Source organism: Erinaceus europaeus, chromosome 9 (assembly GCF_950295315.1).
Source record: "Erinaceus europaeus chromosome 9, mEriEur2.1, whole genome shotgun sequence".
In the NCBI taxonomy this organism is placed as follows: Eukaryota; Metazoa; Chordata; class Mammalia; order Eulipotyphla; family Erinaceidae; genus Erinaceus; species Erinaceus europaeus.
The window spans coordinates 108,685,293-108,697,758 of NC_080170.1; the positions used below are offsets into that span (position 1 = coordinate 108,685,293).

General features: G+C 37.8%; 1 protein-coding gene across 3 annotated transcripts in view; it reads right to left on the reverse strand.

The window, feature by feature from the left end:
• Positions 1-12,466, reverse strand: part of TPRG1 (tumor protein p63 regulated 1) — a 168,515-nt gene that overhangs the window by 86,404 nt on the left and 69,645 nt on the right. For 2 of the 3 annotated variants that reach the window (XM_007525672.2, XM_060198514.1), the window contains one exon: positions 6,301-6,477. The exons of the other annotated variant lie outside the window; for it this stretch is intronic. In XM_007525672.2, coding sequence (XP_007525734.2) covers positions 6,301-6,477 — 177 coding nt within the window. The remainder of the gene's footprint in view (positions 1-6,300; positions 6,478-12,466) is intronic. 3 annotated transcript variants of the gene reach the window in all.

Genomic DNA, 12,466 nt, shown 5'->3' on the forward strand with positions numbered 1-12,466 from the left:
ACACCTTTGATATAAAAATTAAACAAACAAGAGCCATACCTCCCTATTCTAGACCACATACCCCATAAGGCAATATTCTTGAGCGGTCATCAATTGCTCCCATTGCTAATTACTAGGTAAGAAGGAGCCATGACTTTACAGTGCCATGACTCTAATATCCATGAAAAGTATTCAAACCAGTGTACCAGAGTTATGTCTGCTTCTTTCTCTCTCTTGTCTTTCTCATAAATAAATAAATATATAGATAAATATATGTATATTTTGTTTTTTGGTTCAGGAGGTGGTGCAGTGGGAAAAAAAGAATTATTCAAAATAGTGATGCTATACCAATTACCCTGTCTGCCTTTTCTTACCTGTGGATATGCTAAAGAAAACTACAGTATGAGCCTTACTTCCTGCTCTTCCCACATCCTGTCAAATAGGTGTCTTCCCTCATGGGCCCGTAACACACGCTAATCCCTTTTTTGAAACTAGCCTATAATGAATTTTGTCTGTCCAGGCTTACTGTTGTTTCCTCCTAAGGCTATACAGACTTTATCATAGCATAGCCAACATTTACATTATTAGAACAAGGTATTTATAAGGTATCTGTGTTCTAAGTGTAGCATTATTATACTAACTCTATGTAAACTGTGAATAGGTGTTTATTATAAATCCGAGAGCAATAGTTCTCAGTCTGAAGAGATTTTGCCCCCAGAAGACATTTGGTAATGTCTATGGACATTTTTGATTGTCAGAACAACAGAGGCAGGATGCTACTGGCATCTAGTGGGTAGAGGCCAAGGAAGCTATTAAAAATCCTACAAGGCACAAAATAGTTTTCTACACCAAAGAATTAGTGTTCAAAAATGTCAGTAATGCTAAATTTGAGAAACTATGCCATATCTCAACCAAAGTATAATATGGTTAAAAAGTCAACAGATAAGAGTAAAATTGAGTTACAAAGATATTTAAATAATTTTTAAAAGACTGAAAAGAAGAAAGGGGGATAAAATTAGATGTGAAACAAAGTAAACAGTAGACAGTCTTATCATCAATTACAAAAAATTATATAAAATGTGATTAAACAATTAATTAAAAGATGGAGATTGCCAGAATAAGTGAAATGTATGATCATTTGTGATCACTGCAATAAATATACTCTATATGCAAATGGTGCAGTGCAGTGAATGACAGAAACTAGTCTTTCAGTGGTGACCACGATGTCTTATGTATGCATATGCTCTAAGTTGAAATGCTGTATACATGAAACCTAAACAGTATTATAAACAAAGATGCTTTACTGAAAAATCACAAACTAAGTAAACATTACTTCACTAAAAATACAAATACATAGCTAATATATGAGTGAAAAAAGATTATGCAAAAATGCATAAAACAGAGTGACTATAATAATGTCAAATGGAAAATATATTTTAAAGTATAGAGTATTGTCAGAAAAAAATGAGAAACAGTTCTCATAACAAAACCAAAAAAAAAAAAAACCTTGATAGATAAGATGTACGGACCGTTAATAAACATGGATACAGATAATAACAGATTCTCAAAACACCTGAAGTAAAAATTAAACAAGAAAAATCTCAGAATGATCAATTTTAACATTTTTCTTTTAGTAACTACTTAAAAACAAGAAAAATCAGTACAGTTGGATTTCAAACAACACTCTTGAACACAGTGAATTCAATATTTATAGACAACTACACAAAATTCTTGTCAAGAAATTTCATCTTACATCCATAAAGATAAATGATAGTTCAACCAACAAGACAAATTTCAGTATATTTACAAGAATTAAAACTAAAGGTAGTATGTTTTCTAAATTAAAATTCAACGATGTAGAATAGCTAGAAAAATTAATACTTATAAATTAGTAAATACAGCTTCTAAGATATCCATAGGTGAAGAAGAGATAACAAGAAAAATGAAAAAATAGGGGGTCGGACGGTAGCGCAGCGGTTTAAGTGCACGTGGTGCAAAGCTCAAGGACTGAAGCAAGAATCCCGGTTCGAGCCCCAGGATCCCCACCTGAAAGGAAGTCACTTCACAGGCAGTAAAGCAGGTCTGCATCTTTCTCTTCCCCCTCTCTGTCTTCCCCTCCTCTCTCCATTTCTCTCTCTGTCCTATCCAACAATGACGACATCAATAACAACAACAATAACTACTACAGCAATAAAACAAGAACAACAAAGGGGAAAATTTTTTCAAAATAAAAATGAAAAAATACTTCTAAATAAAAATAGAAATTCATCATGGGGGAGGTCGCAGTGAGTAGTGTGATCTCTCTAACTAACAGATACTTTTATTTATTTTTCCACTTTTTTTCTTTTGATTTTTAAATTATTATTATAATAATTTAAGGACAGAGGACAGAGAAAAACAGAGTGGAGTGAGGTTAGAGAGGCAGAGAGAAAAAGAAACGCCCATAGTACTGAATCAACACTCACAATGTTTCCCTCTTGAAGATGGGGTTGGAGCTCAAAGCCAGAGTGGTGATTTGTGTACTCAACCAGATGAGTCACGACTCAGCCCCTGGAACTTTTTTTTTTTTTAATAAGCAATATATCAAAATGTGAGAGCTACTGTGAAAAAGTACTTTAAAGGAAAATCATAGCTAAAAGTAATCATATGAGAAATGAAGAAAGTCTTAAATGTGAGTGTCCTTTGGTTCCAAATTAAGAAGCTAATAAAAGGAAAATGCAAACTAGAACTAGAAGAAAGGAAAATATATATATATATAATCAGAAATTTACTAAATATCAATCAATATCAAATGTAACAGTCATCAAAATTCTTGTTAGAAACAACAAAAACTGATAGTTTCAATACTGTCAAACAAAAACACAGACAGCAATATTAACAAAGCAAGAAGATATCACTAAACATTGTATGAAGACATCTTAGAGAAATAATGGCACCATCTTATCAACTTTGTGCTTCTTAAACACACTTAAGCAAACTTAACTAATTCCTTGAAAAATACAACTGACCAAATTTAACAAAAGTCAAAAAGTATGACTAATCCAATATTTACAAAATATATTTAAATATTTACAAAAATATTTAAAAATTTTATTATACAACATTCCTACAAGGAAAATTCAAGTCAAGATTTCTCTTGTAACTTCTATCAAACATTCAAAGACATAATACCATATGTATACAAAACATTTTAGAATACTGAAGAAAAGAGAATACTTTCCAACTTGTTGTATGAGGCCAATTTGATCTGAATATCAAAACTTAGTAAAGACACTAAGCAAGAATGAAAATAATACCGGAGGGCAGATAACATAACGGCTATGCAAAGAGATTCTCATGCCGGAGGCTCCAAAGACCCAGGTTCAATCCCCCACACCACCATAAGCCAGAGCTAAGCAGTGCTCTGGTAAATAAATCAAGAAATATAAAAACAATAGACTAGTATCCTTCTGAACACAGAGACAAAACTGTTTAATAAAATACTAGAACCCATGGTTCGGGAGGTGGCATAGTGATAAAGCTTTGGACTCTCAAGCATGAGGTCCTGAGTTTGATCCCTGGCAGCAGATGTGCCAGAGTGATGTCTGGTTCTTTCTCTCTCCTCCTATCTTTCTCATAAATAAATAAAATCTTTTAAAAAATAAAATAAAATATTAGAACACTAAGTCCAATTATGTACTAAAAATGATTATATACAGGGATTACATATGCTTATCATAGAAATATAATGGTAGTTTAGAATTTGTTTTTAAAAAGTAAAAGGGATGGAGGGGCCGGGTGGTATAGCGCAGTGGGTTAAGCACACATGGCGCAAAGCACAAAGACCGGATAAAGATCCCAGTTCAAGCCCCTGGCTCCCCACTTGCAGTGGGGTCCCTTCACAAGCGGTGAAGCACATCTGCAGGTGTCTATCTTTCTTTCACCCTCTCTGTCTTCCCGTCCTCTCTCGGTTTCTCTCTCTCCTATCCAACAACAATGACAGCAATAACAACAACAATAATAATAACAAAGATAAAAAAACGAGGGCAACAAAGGGGGAAAAGTAAAAGTGATAGAGTTGGCATGTAGATTAGGGAAAAAATGGAATGTTATGCACTTTTAAAAGGAATGTGCTTTCCAGTTTCTAGGACTTACATGGAATGTTTCTGCCATTAAAGACGTTCTTACAGGTGCTCTTTCTTGCCATCTAGTTTAACAACTATAAAGACAGTACTCTTGTTATTTTTCTTAAACTCTGTTATCAGTCATAGGTGCAACTTAAGAAGCAAGAGCAGCAAGGGAAAACATAAGGTGAAACATGAACAAGATGTGGTGTCTTGGAGCAAAGTAAAGGATTCTGTGAGAGAAGAGAAAGGGATAGGATGGAGGGGCATTGGGGCCCTAGTGTATGATGGCTGAAAAGCAAGGTTGGTGGAGACAGTCTTGGAGACACTTATGATGGCAAGATGAGAAACTGTACCCATTTGCCAACACCTGTACTGTAAACCATTAAACCTTTTATAAGGTGAAGAAAAAACAAAAAACTATGGTTTCAATCCCCTGCACCACCATAAGACAGAACTAAGCAGTACTCTGGTAATAAATATAAATGAAATAAATATTGATAATAATAATTAAAGGGCCGTGGTGTATTTGTAGATTATTGTGTTTAAATCTTCAAGGACTAAAAGAGCTTGAGTCAGAGAAGTTTATGACATGTGTACTTATTAGGTAAAATAACCTGTGATAAATGTGTGTGGTAAATTATATACATAATTATAGGTATGTATAAATTATATAGACAAAGATATTTTATTCTTATATATTTATAGACTACTTATTAAAAACATACCAACATGCATCTGGAACCAACAGTCTGGTTTGGAAAAGATCTTCTCTGAAGATAAATATTTTTTTGTGTGTAAACATATGCAATAATATTTAATGAGAGATTCAGAAGCCCAGGCACTTAATAAATTCAATTACTCACTTCTTGCACACATTTAAAAAGATGAGTAGGAGGCCAGGTGGTAGCACAGTGGGGTTAAGCACACATAGAAAAGGACTAGGACTGGAGCAAGGATCCCGGTTTGAGCCCCCTACTCCCCCCTTGCAGCGGGTGGCTTCACAAATGGTGAGGCAGTGTTGCAGGTGTCTGTCTTTCTCTCTCCCTCTCTGTCTGCCCCTCCTCTCTGTCTGCCCCCTCCTCCCTCTCTGTCTGCCCCTCCTCTCGTTTTCTCTCTGTCCTATCCAACAACAGCAATGACAATAGTAACAATAACAAGGGCAACAAAATGAGAAAAATGGCCTCTGGGAGCAGTGAATTCATAGTACAGGCACCGAGCCCCAGGTCTTTGATATGTCACGCTTTATGTAAGGAAAACTAATCACTTGACTGTATACGGTTTTTTAATTTTCATCTTAGTTTTTTTACTATGTGCCAAGTCTCATGTCAGGTGAAGAATAAAAGAAGAGAGGAAGGGTGGGAAAGAGGGAAAAGAGAAAAAGAAAGAAAGAAAACTATGGCAAAGAGAGAGTTGGGTTGATAGTGGGAATGGTGTGTAGACAGATGCCTAGCATGGTGAGATCAGAAACTAGGTTTCTTTACCAACACCTGTCCTGTAAACCCATTGTTCATCCCACCCCACCCCACTAAAAGGACTTGAGGTGGGGGGAGGAAAGACAGGTTCTTCGGACAACATGAGAATTGACTGAGTTCAGCAGATCTTCCACTGTAGAGTTCATCAGTTCGCTTGGTATCTGTCAGCATCGCTGAGATATCTGATGTAGTTTCCACTAAGCTTTCAGGGAAGATACCAAGAAGTTTTCTTTTTTAAGAGCTACCAGAAACCATGCATTCTGTCCACTAAGCTTTACAAAACAATTTCAATCCCCAGGAATTACACTTTCTCACAGTTCTGCTTTCTTGGTTGTGTTGTTTCTTCTGCCTAAAATATCCTTAAATTTTTGTTCTCCTCCTTTGGCTAACTCCTCCAGGATGTCAAATACTGGTTTAAATGCTTCTCCAGAAAGCCAGACTGATTCTCTTGCCACACAGATAAAAATGGAAAGCATTCCTTCTATGCTCCCACATTTCTTTCCACCTTACACCGAACCATTTACTTGCCAGATTCTCCTGGTAAAGTCTAACTTCACTTAAAAATGTACCTCTGGGATTTGACATAGAGCAGGAATTCAGTGACTGATAGATTCAGTTGTAGAGCTTCACTGTATTCCCCTGGGTTCTCACAGTTTGCAGAACTGAACTCAACTCTGTGCTCATTTTCTCTGCTTCCTCCAAGCCCATGTGCATCTATTCCAAATCGAAGACCTCATACTCACTTGTCCAGTGACAGCCCAGGGAAGGCAAACTTGCCCAGACAGATGCGATTGATAGCACTCAAGGGAATCCGCTGCAACTGCACACAGCTAAGCATGATGAAGTCATATTTGCAGATCAAGAGAGTCTTGTCTGTGACCAGCAAAATCCTCTCCTTCTCATTGTTCCAGTGGTCTATTCTGCAAAAAAAGGAAAAAAAAAATCACAGAAAAGGGGAGTTAAAGAGGAGCCAGAGAGAAGCATGTTCAGTTAAATAAATCAGAAGAAGATGTTGTGAAAGACCAAGTGATCTCACTCATCTGTGGAATACAAAGAAACAAAGCAAAGGAACAAACAGAGTCAAAGGCAAGCAAACAAAGGCTGGGATTTTGATGGGGGGAACTGAGGTTTCCAAAGGGACTAGGAGAGGGTTGGGCTCAGTGCACTGGGTGAAGAGGAGATTGACACCTAGATGGTAGGCATGGTGAGGTTAATACACAATTTTAAGAGTATACTTTTAAATATATACAATATTTAAACATTACTTCCATAACAAAAAAGTTAATAATAAGGGCTGAGGAGATAACATAATAGTTATGCAAAAACACTTTCATGCCTGAGGCATCAAGGTCCCAAGTTCAATTACCCAGCCAGAGATGAACAGTGCTCCATTAAAAATGGTAGTAATAGTAGTGATGATGATATTCACTGAAACACATCTACTAGCATGCAAGACGGTAATTTTTTAATTATCTTTACTTATTGGATGGAGACAGTCACAAATCAAGAGGGAAGGGGGTGACAGAGAGGGAGAGAGGTAGAGAGACACCCGCAGCCCTGCTTCACCGCTTGCAAAGCTTTCCCACTGCAGGTGGGGACCAGGGGGCTTGAACCCGAGGCCTTTGCACATTGTATCCTGTGCGCTCAGCCAGGTGCGCCACCACTCGACCCCAGAAGATGGTAATTTTTAATCACTATATTAAAAGGGGGCTGAGGGATGTTTGGTGCTACCCAGACTGTCTGCTTCCATGATCAAGGGCAGAGGGATTGTGAGAGATCAGAGGAAAATATTCAATGGTCACAGTTTCCAGAGAGTATAAGGGAACAGTAAATTTGTGTCATTGTAGCAGCTAGTGATCACCATGATTCATGCTCTTCTGTATATTCCCAATTCTTCAGGAAAATGATGTGTAGTACATCTTCCTCCCAGGACACCCCAAACATATATTTGTTCTAATTCAGTCTGTCCCACAAACTTTACTCACCTCACAGTAGTTTAAGCTAATCTCTAAAAATCGTAGTGATGATGGGAGATTTAATGGGGAGTTGAATACAGGTTCACTGACCCTCAACCCTTATTGAGCTTTTTCCATCATGCCCTTGTGGTTGACATACAGTAAAATAAATGGAGTGGGAGTCTTGTGAGCCAAGAACAAAGTACACATCAGGTAAGTGTTTACTGAATTGATTTACTTCAGACTTAGCTTTTCAGAGCATGCATGAGAAAGTCTCAACAGAGAGAACAAGGAGGATGTTAAAACAAAGATATCCAGTTAAAAGAAAGTGAACATGGTCTATAACTCCTCTCACATACAGCACTTTTGCTGTCTGTCTGCCTTTAGTGACTAGAAACTTCTGACTTTTACATGAGACATGTCAAGGCGTGCTTTGTTTTTTTCTAGTGGACTGAAAAAGATGACAGGCATCTGACTTACACCTGAATCCTCTCATGTAAGACTATATGTCCACCCTGTTCCTATCCATTCTTGCACAGTAACCACCGCACTCGTTTCTAAAAATGATATGGTATCATTCTCCCATTAACATTATTAAATAGAACCCCTTTGAGATTAGCATAAAATTCAACATACTTAACATGGATTATTGATCCATACATATAGTCTCAGCCTAGTATCTACTCATGTCAAGCTAAGAACTCTCCTCACCCAAATTGAGGTTTAAATGCCTCATTGAAAGAGGATTTCTTAAAGTCTTAAACAATTGCGATCTTTTTAATTTTTTTTCTCTTTATTGGGGGATTGATGTCTTACAATTGACAGTAAATACAACAGTTTGTACATGCATAAAATTTCCGAGTTTTCTACATAACAATACAAATCCCCCACACACACACACTAGGTCCTCTGTCATCCCTTTATAGGACCTGAACCCTCCCCCACACCCACACCAGAGTCTTTGACTTTGGTGCAATAAACCAAATTCATTCCAAGTTCTGCTTAGTGTTTCTCTTCTGATCTTATTTTTCAACTTCTGCCTGTGATTGAGATCATCCCATATGTATCCTTCTGTTTCTGTCTTATTCACTTAATGTGATTTCTTCACTCTCTATCCAAGATGGGCTAAAAATGGTGAAATCATACCTGAGTAGTATTCCATTGTGTATATATACCATAACTTGCTCAGCCAATCCCTGAATTGAAGTACAGTGGCTGTTAAGGACTCTTTTGTTCTTTTTTTTTTTTTTTTTTCCTCTGTGGGCTATGAGTGCCTGAGAGCTTTTTAATTATAGGTAGGCTTTTTAACCACCCCACCCCACCACCAGCTCCATCCCCTGATGTCAGCAAGGGGCCTCCCAGCTGCTGCGGCTGCTGCAGCTCCAGCTTCTGAGGGTAGTAGCAATGGAGACTTACAGTTGCTTTCAGTGCACATTAGGAGAGTCCTCTCTCCTCGCTTCAGCAGTCTTTTTGTTGGTAAAACAGACTGGAAGTGGCACCTCAACTGGAAAACTGTCAGACTGTTACCAGCTTCTAGGGAGTAGATACAGGTTTCAGCCCCAGGAATCTCTCCTTAGGCTCCTCTCTGTCCACGAGCCACATGTTTTTTGTACCCACTAGTGATTTGGTGGGTTCCCAAAGTACTTCTAATTTTGTCTTGTTGTGGTCCCAAGTGTTCTACTTTGATATTCCTAGTTGACCCAGAGAAAGGAGAGGAGAGGGCAGGAGAGGGGAGGAGAATAGAAGGGAAGAGAATAGAGGAGTGGAGAGGAAATGCAGCTGTGGTTACTCTGTAGCCCTACCTTTAAGTGTGATCATTTGTTAAAACTTATTTATGTTTCTCTATTGAGGGGTTAACGGTTTACAATTGACAGTAAAATACAGTAGTCTGTACATGAGTAACATTTCTCAGTTTTCCACATAACAATCTAACGACCCCCCACACACACCAGGCCCCTGTCCCGTCCCGCGGGACCTTCAATGTGGGTAAGCCTAGGAGAGGGAGTGAGGACGAAGGAGAGGGAATGGGGACAAGAGACGCAAGAGAGAAATGAGACAAGACAGGATTCTGATCAAGTCTGTTTATTAGCACCAAAGGTGCTGTTTTTAAGGCCGGGGTAAGGGGGAGGTTAGCAGCTGGGGGCAGTTGGTTGACATGGCATGTTATCTGGAAGGTCCTAGGGAGATGGGCAAGTTACCTGACTTACAAGAAACTTTACGGTGGTGACAAACAGAAACTTTTCTTTGTCAAGACTCTAGTTAGGAAACAGAAACTTATCTTGTAAGCAAGGCCTTCTGTGAACAATGGCTATGTGGCCATGACAATAGCAACCTTGAGGGCACATGTGGCTCCCCACAGGCCCCCTCTGCCATCATGTTCCAGGACCTGAACACTGTCCCCCAGAGTCTTTACTTTTTTTTTATCTTTTTAAAAAATGAAAAGGGAAAAGTAAACTCACATGATTTTCTTTTCTTTCTTTCTTTCTTTTCTTTTTTTTGCTGTTGTTCTTTTATTTATTATTATTTTTTAATATTTCTTTATTGGGGAATTAATGTTTTACATTCGACAGTAAATACAATAGTTTGTGCATGCATAATATTTCCCAGTTTTCCATATAACAATACAAACCCCACTAGGTCCTCTGTCATCCTTTTTGGACCTGTATTCTCCCCCCACCCACATCCACCCCCGAGTCTTTTACATTGGTGCAGTCCACTTTGGATTTACTTAACACACAGTGTGAGTGATGGATCTAGTCATCTATCATAGCATTGAAGTCCTTCCTTCCTTACATTCTTAATTTCTCCTGTATTGAATACTTACATGAACCTGTGCCTTTTCCTGAGCCTTTTTATTCCTATTGGTCTATGCCAACAGAACACAATTTTTGTCATTGTAGTTTATTTATATTAGTTAGTGAAAACAGACTATCATTTCAATGTGTATGTGTGTGTGTGTGTGTGTACATGTGTGCATGCTCCTGTGTATGTGTGTCTGTATATGTGTGTGTTCCATGAGGAAACATATCTATTGGACTAATTATGCTACCAAGCACCTTTTGCACAGCCATCCCTAATACATATCTATTAAGTAAATAAATGTGTGCCAACCATAATCATTTTGGAGAACTTTTCTAGCACTAGATGAGGGCCCATAAGTGGGAGTGTCAGTTCTCTTACTTATCAAGTCTGTAAGATTAGACATTTAACCTGTTTATGCCTTGTGTTCTTTATCTGTGAAATTAACACAGTACTAGTATTTACCTTGCAAGTTTTCAGAGAGCCAGTGACATAGCTTGCCTGGGAAGATGTCTGTTATGCCATATGTATGATCCAGGCTCAAGACTTTGGTACACGACATAGAATTACTATGGAACTTCTGTACTCTGTTTCTTGCTCTAACTGGGAAAAAAAAAAAGTCTTCCTAGAGAAGTGAAGCTGTAAAGATAAAAAACAAACAAAAAAGAAAAGAAAAAAATAGTGGGGGAGCTCACTTAAGAAAAATCTTCTCAGTTAGTGCTCTATCAATTAGCCGTTATCAGTAGCATGGACTTAAGTCATTGATATTGACTAAACAAATTATATTACTCCTCACCATCATCTCAAGGTGAAAGACAGGAGGCAAAATGAAGCAGTACTTAAGTCAACAGGAGGAGATGTAAAGGAATACAAAGAAGAAATGAAGGAGAAAAATAAAAAAAGAAGCCAAAGAAAGAAAGAAGAGGCCATTGATGGATGCACTGTAGCAAGCAACCATTACATATTGGCAAGTACTAGCTGTTGCCCTCAGGAGACTGGATGGAGTTTATATTTAAAGCCTTTCAACTAAGATGTGACATTAGATTTCGTGGTGATTTGGTAAGGCCTGAAGGATTTGCTTTAAATCTTTGTTACATGATTGTCATTCACCCCAATGGGCTGCAATGCTCAACTCCTACTCCACTGAGAGGAGAAGAGACTTCTTGATAATTTGTTAAACACTCTCAAGTCTTATTCAGAAAGAGACAAGGAATCTGAGATGTCTTATCATATATCTACATAATATGCTCTAAATAGACTGCATCTACTTAGCAGCAAGTTATAAGCTGTTTCCTAATAAACCAGACTTGCTTAAAGTCTAAAAAAAAAAAAAAACTTACAGCTTTTGGCTGAATGGTTTTACTGAAAATGTCAGCACTCCATAATGAGATTTATTTTAAAAGGTAAAGGATTCAAAAGAAAAAAAAGAAGAAGAACGATAGGAAATTCTTTTTAGGAACACAGAGTCCTCTACTGTGACACAGTCTGCATAATTTACATGTCAGAAAAGCCTGAATTCAAGTAAACACACAAATTTATAAATAGATTAAGGCCAACATCTCCAGCTCCTGGGTGGTATGTTTATTTGTTTAAATTTCAATTACAATTTTTCTTTCCGTAAGAACTCACATGGAAAGTACTGAATTTCATATTCCCAATATTAATGTAATTGAAGTTTTATGGATGATAACAGTCACAGAAAATCCAGGAATAGGAAAAACGGTAATATATTCTTACAGCTTATAGATATTTATAAAACCCTTGAAAATCAGTGCTCTCGTTTAATCTCCACAATAACCCTCTGGACTAGATGTGATTACCTTCATTTTAAAGACAAGGAAACTAAGGGTTAGACACTTAAACCAACTCACCCAATGCATTAAAGCTAGCAATGGAGAGAGCACAATTGCAACTGGTATCAGGATATCAGATCTAGGTATCCTGTGGCCTTTCTCTCTACTTCCAAATACTTTTTCCTGTTTCCAAATAGATCTCCCTACATGTGGTGTGTCATGTGGTATAGAAATGTTGGTATTAAAAATCTTGGGAGCCAGGCGGTGGCGCAGAGGGTTAAGTGCACTTGGCGCAAAACACAAGGACCTGCGTAAGGATCTGGATTCTAACCCCCAGTTCCCTACCTCCAGGGGAGTCGCTT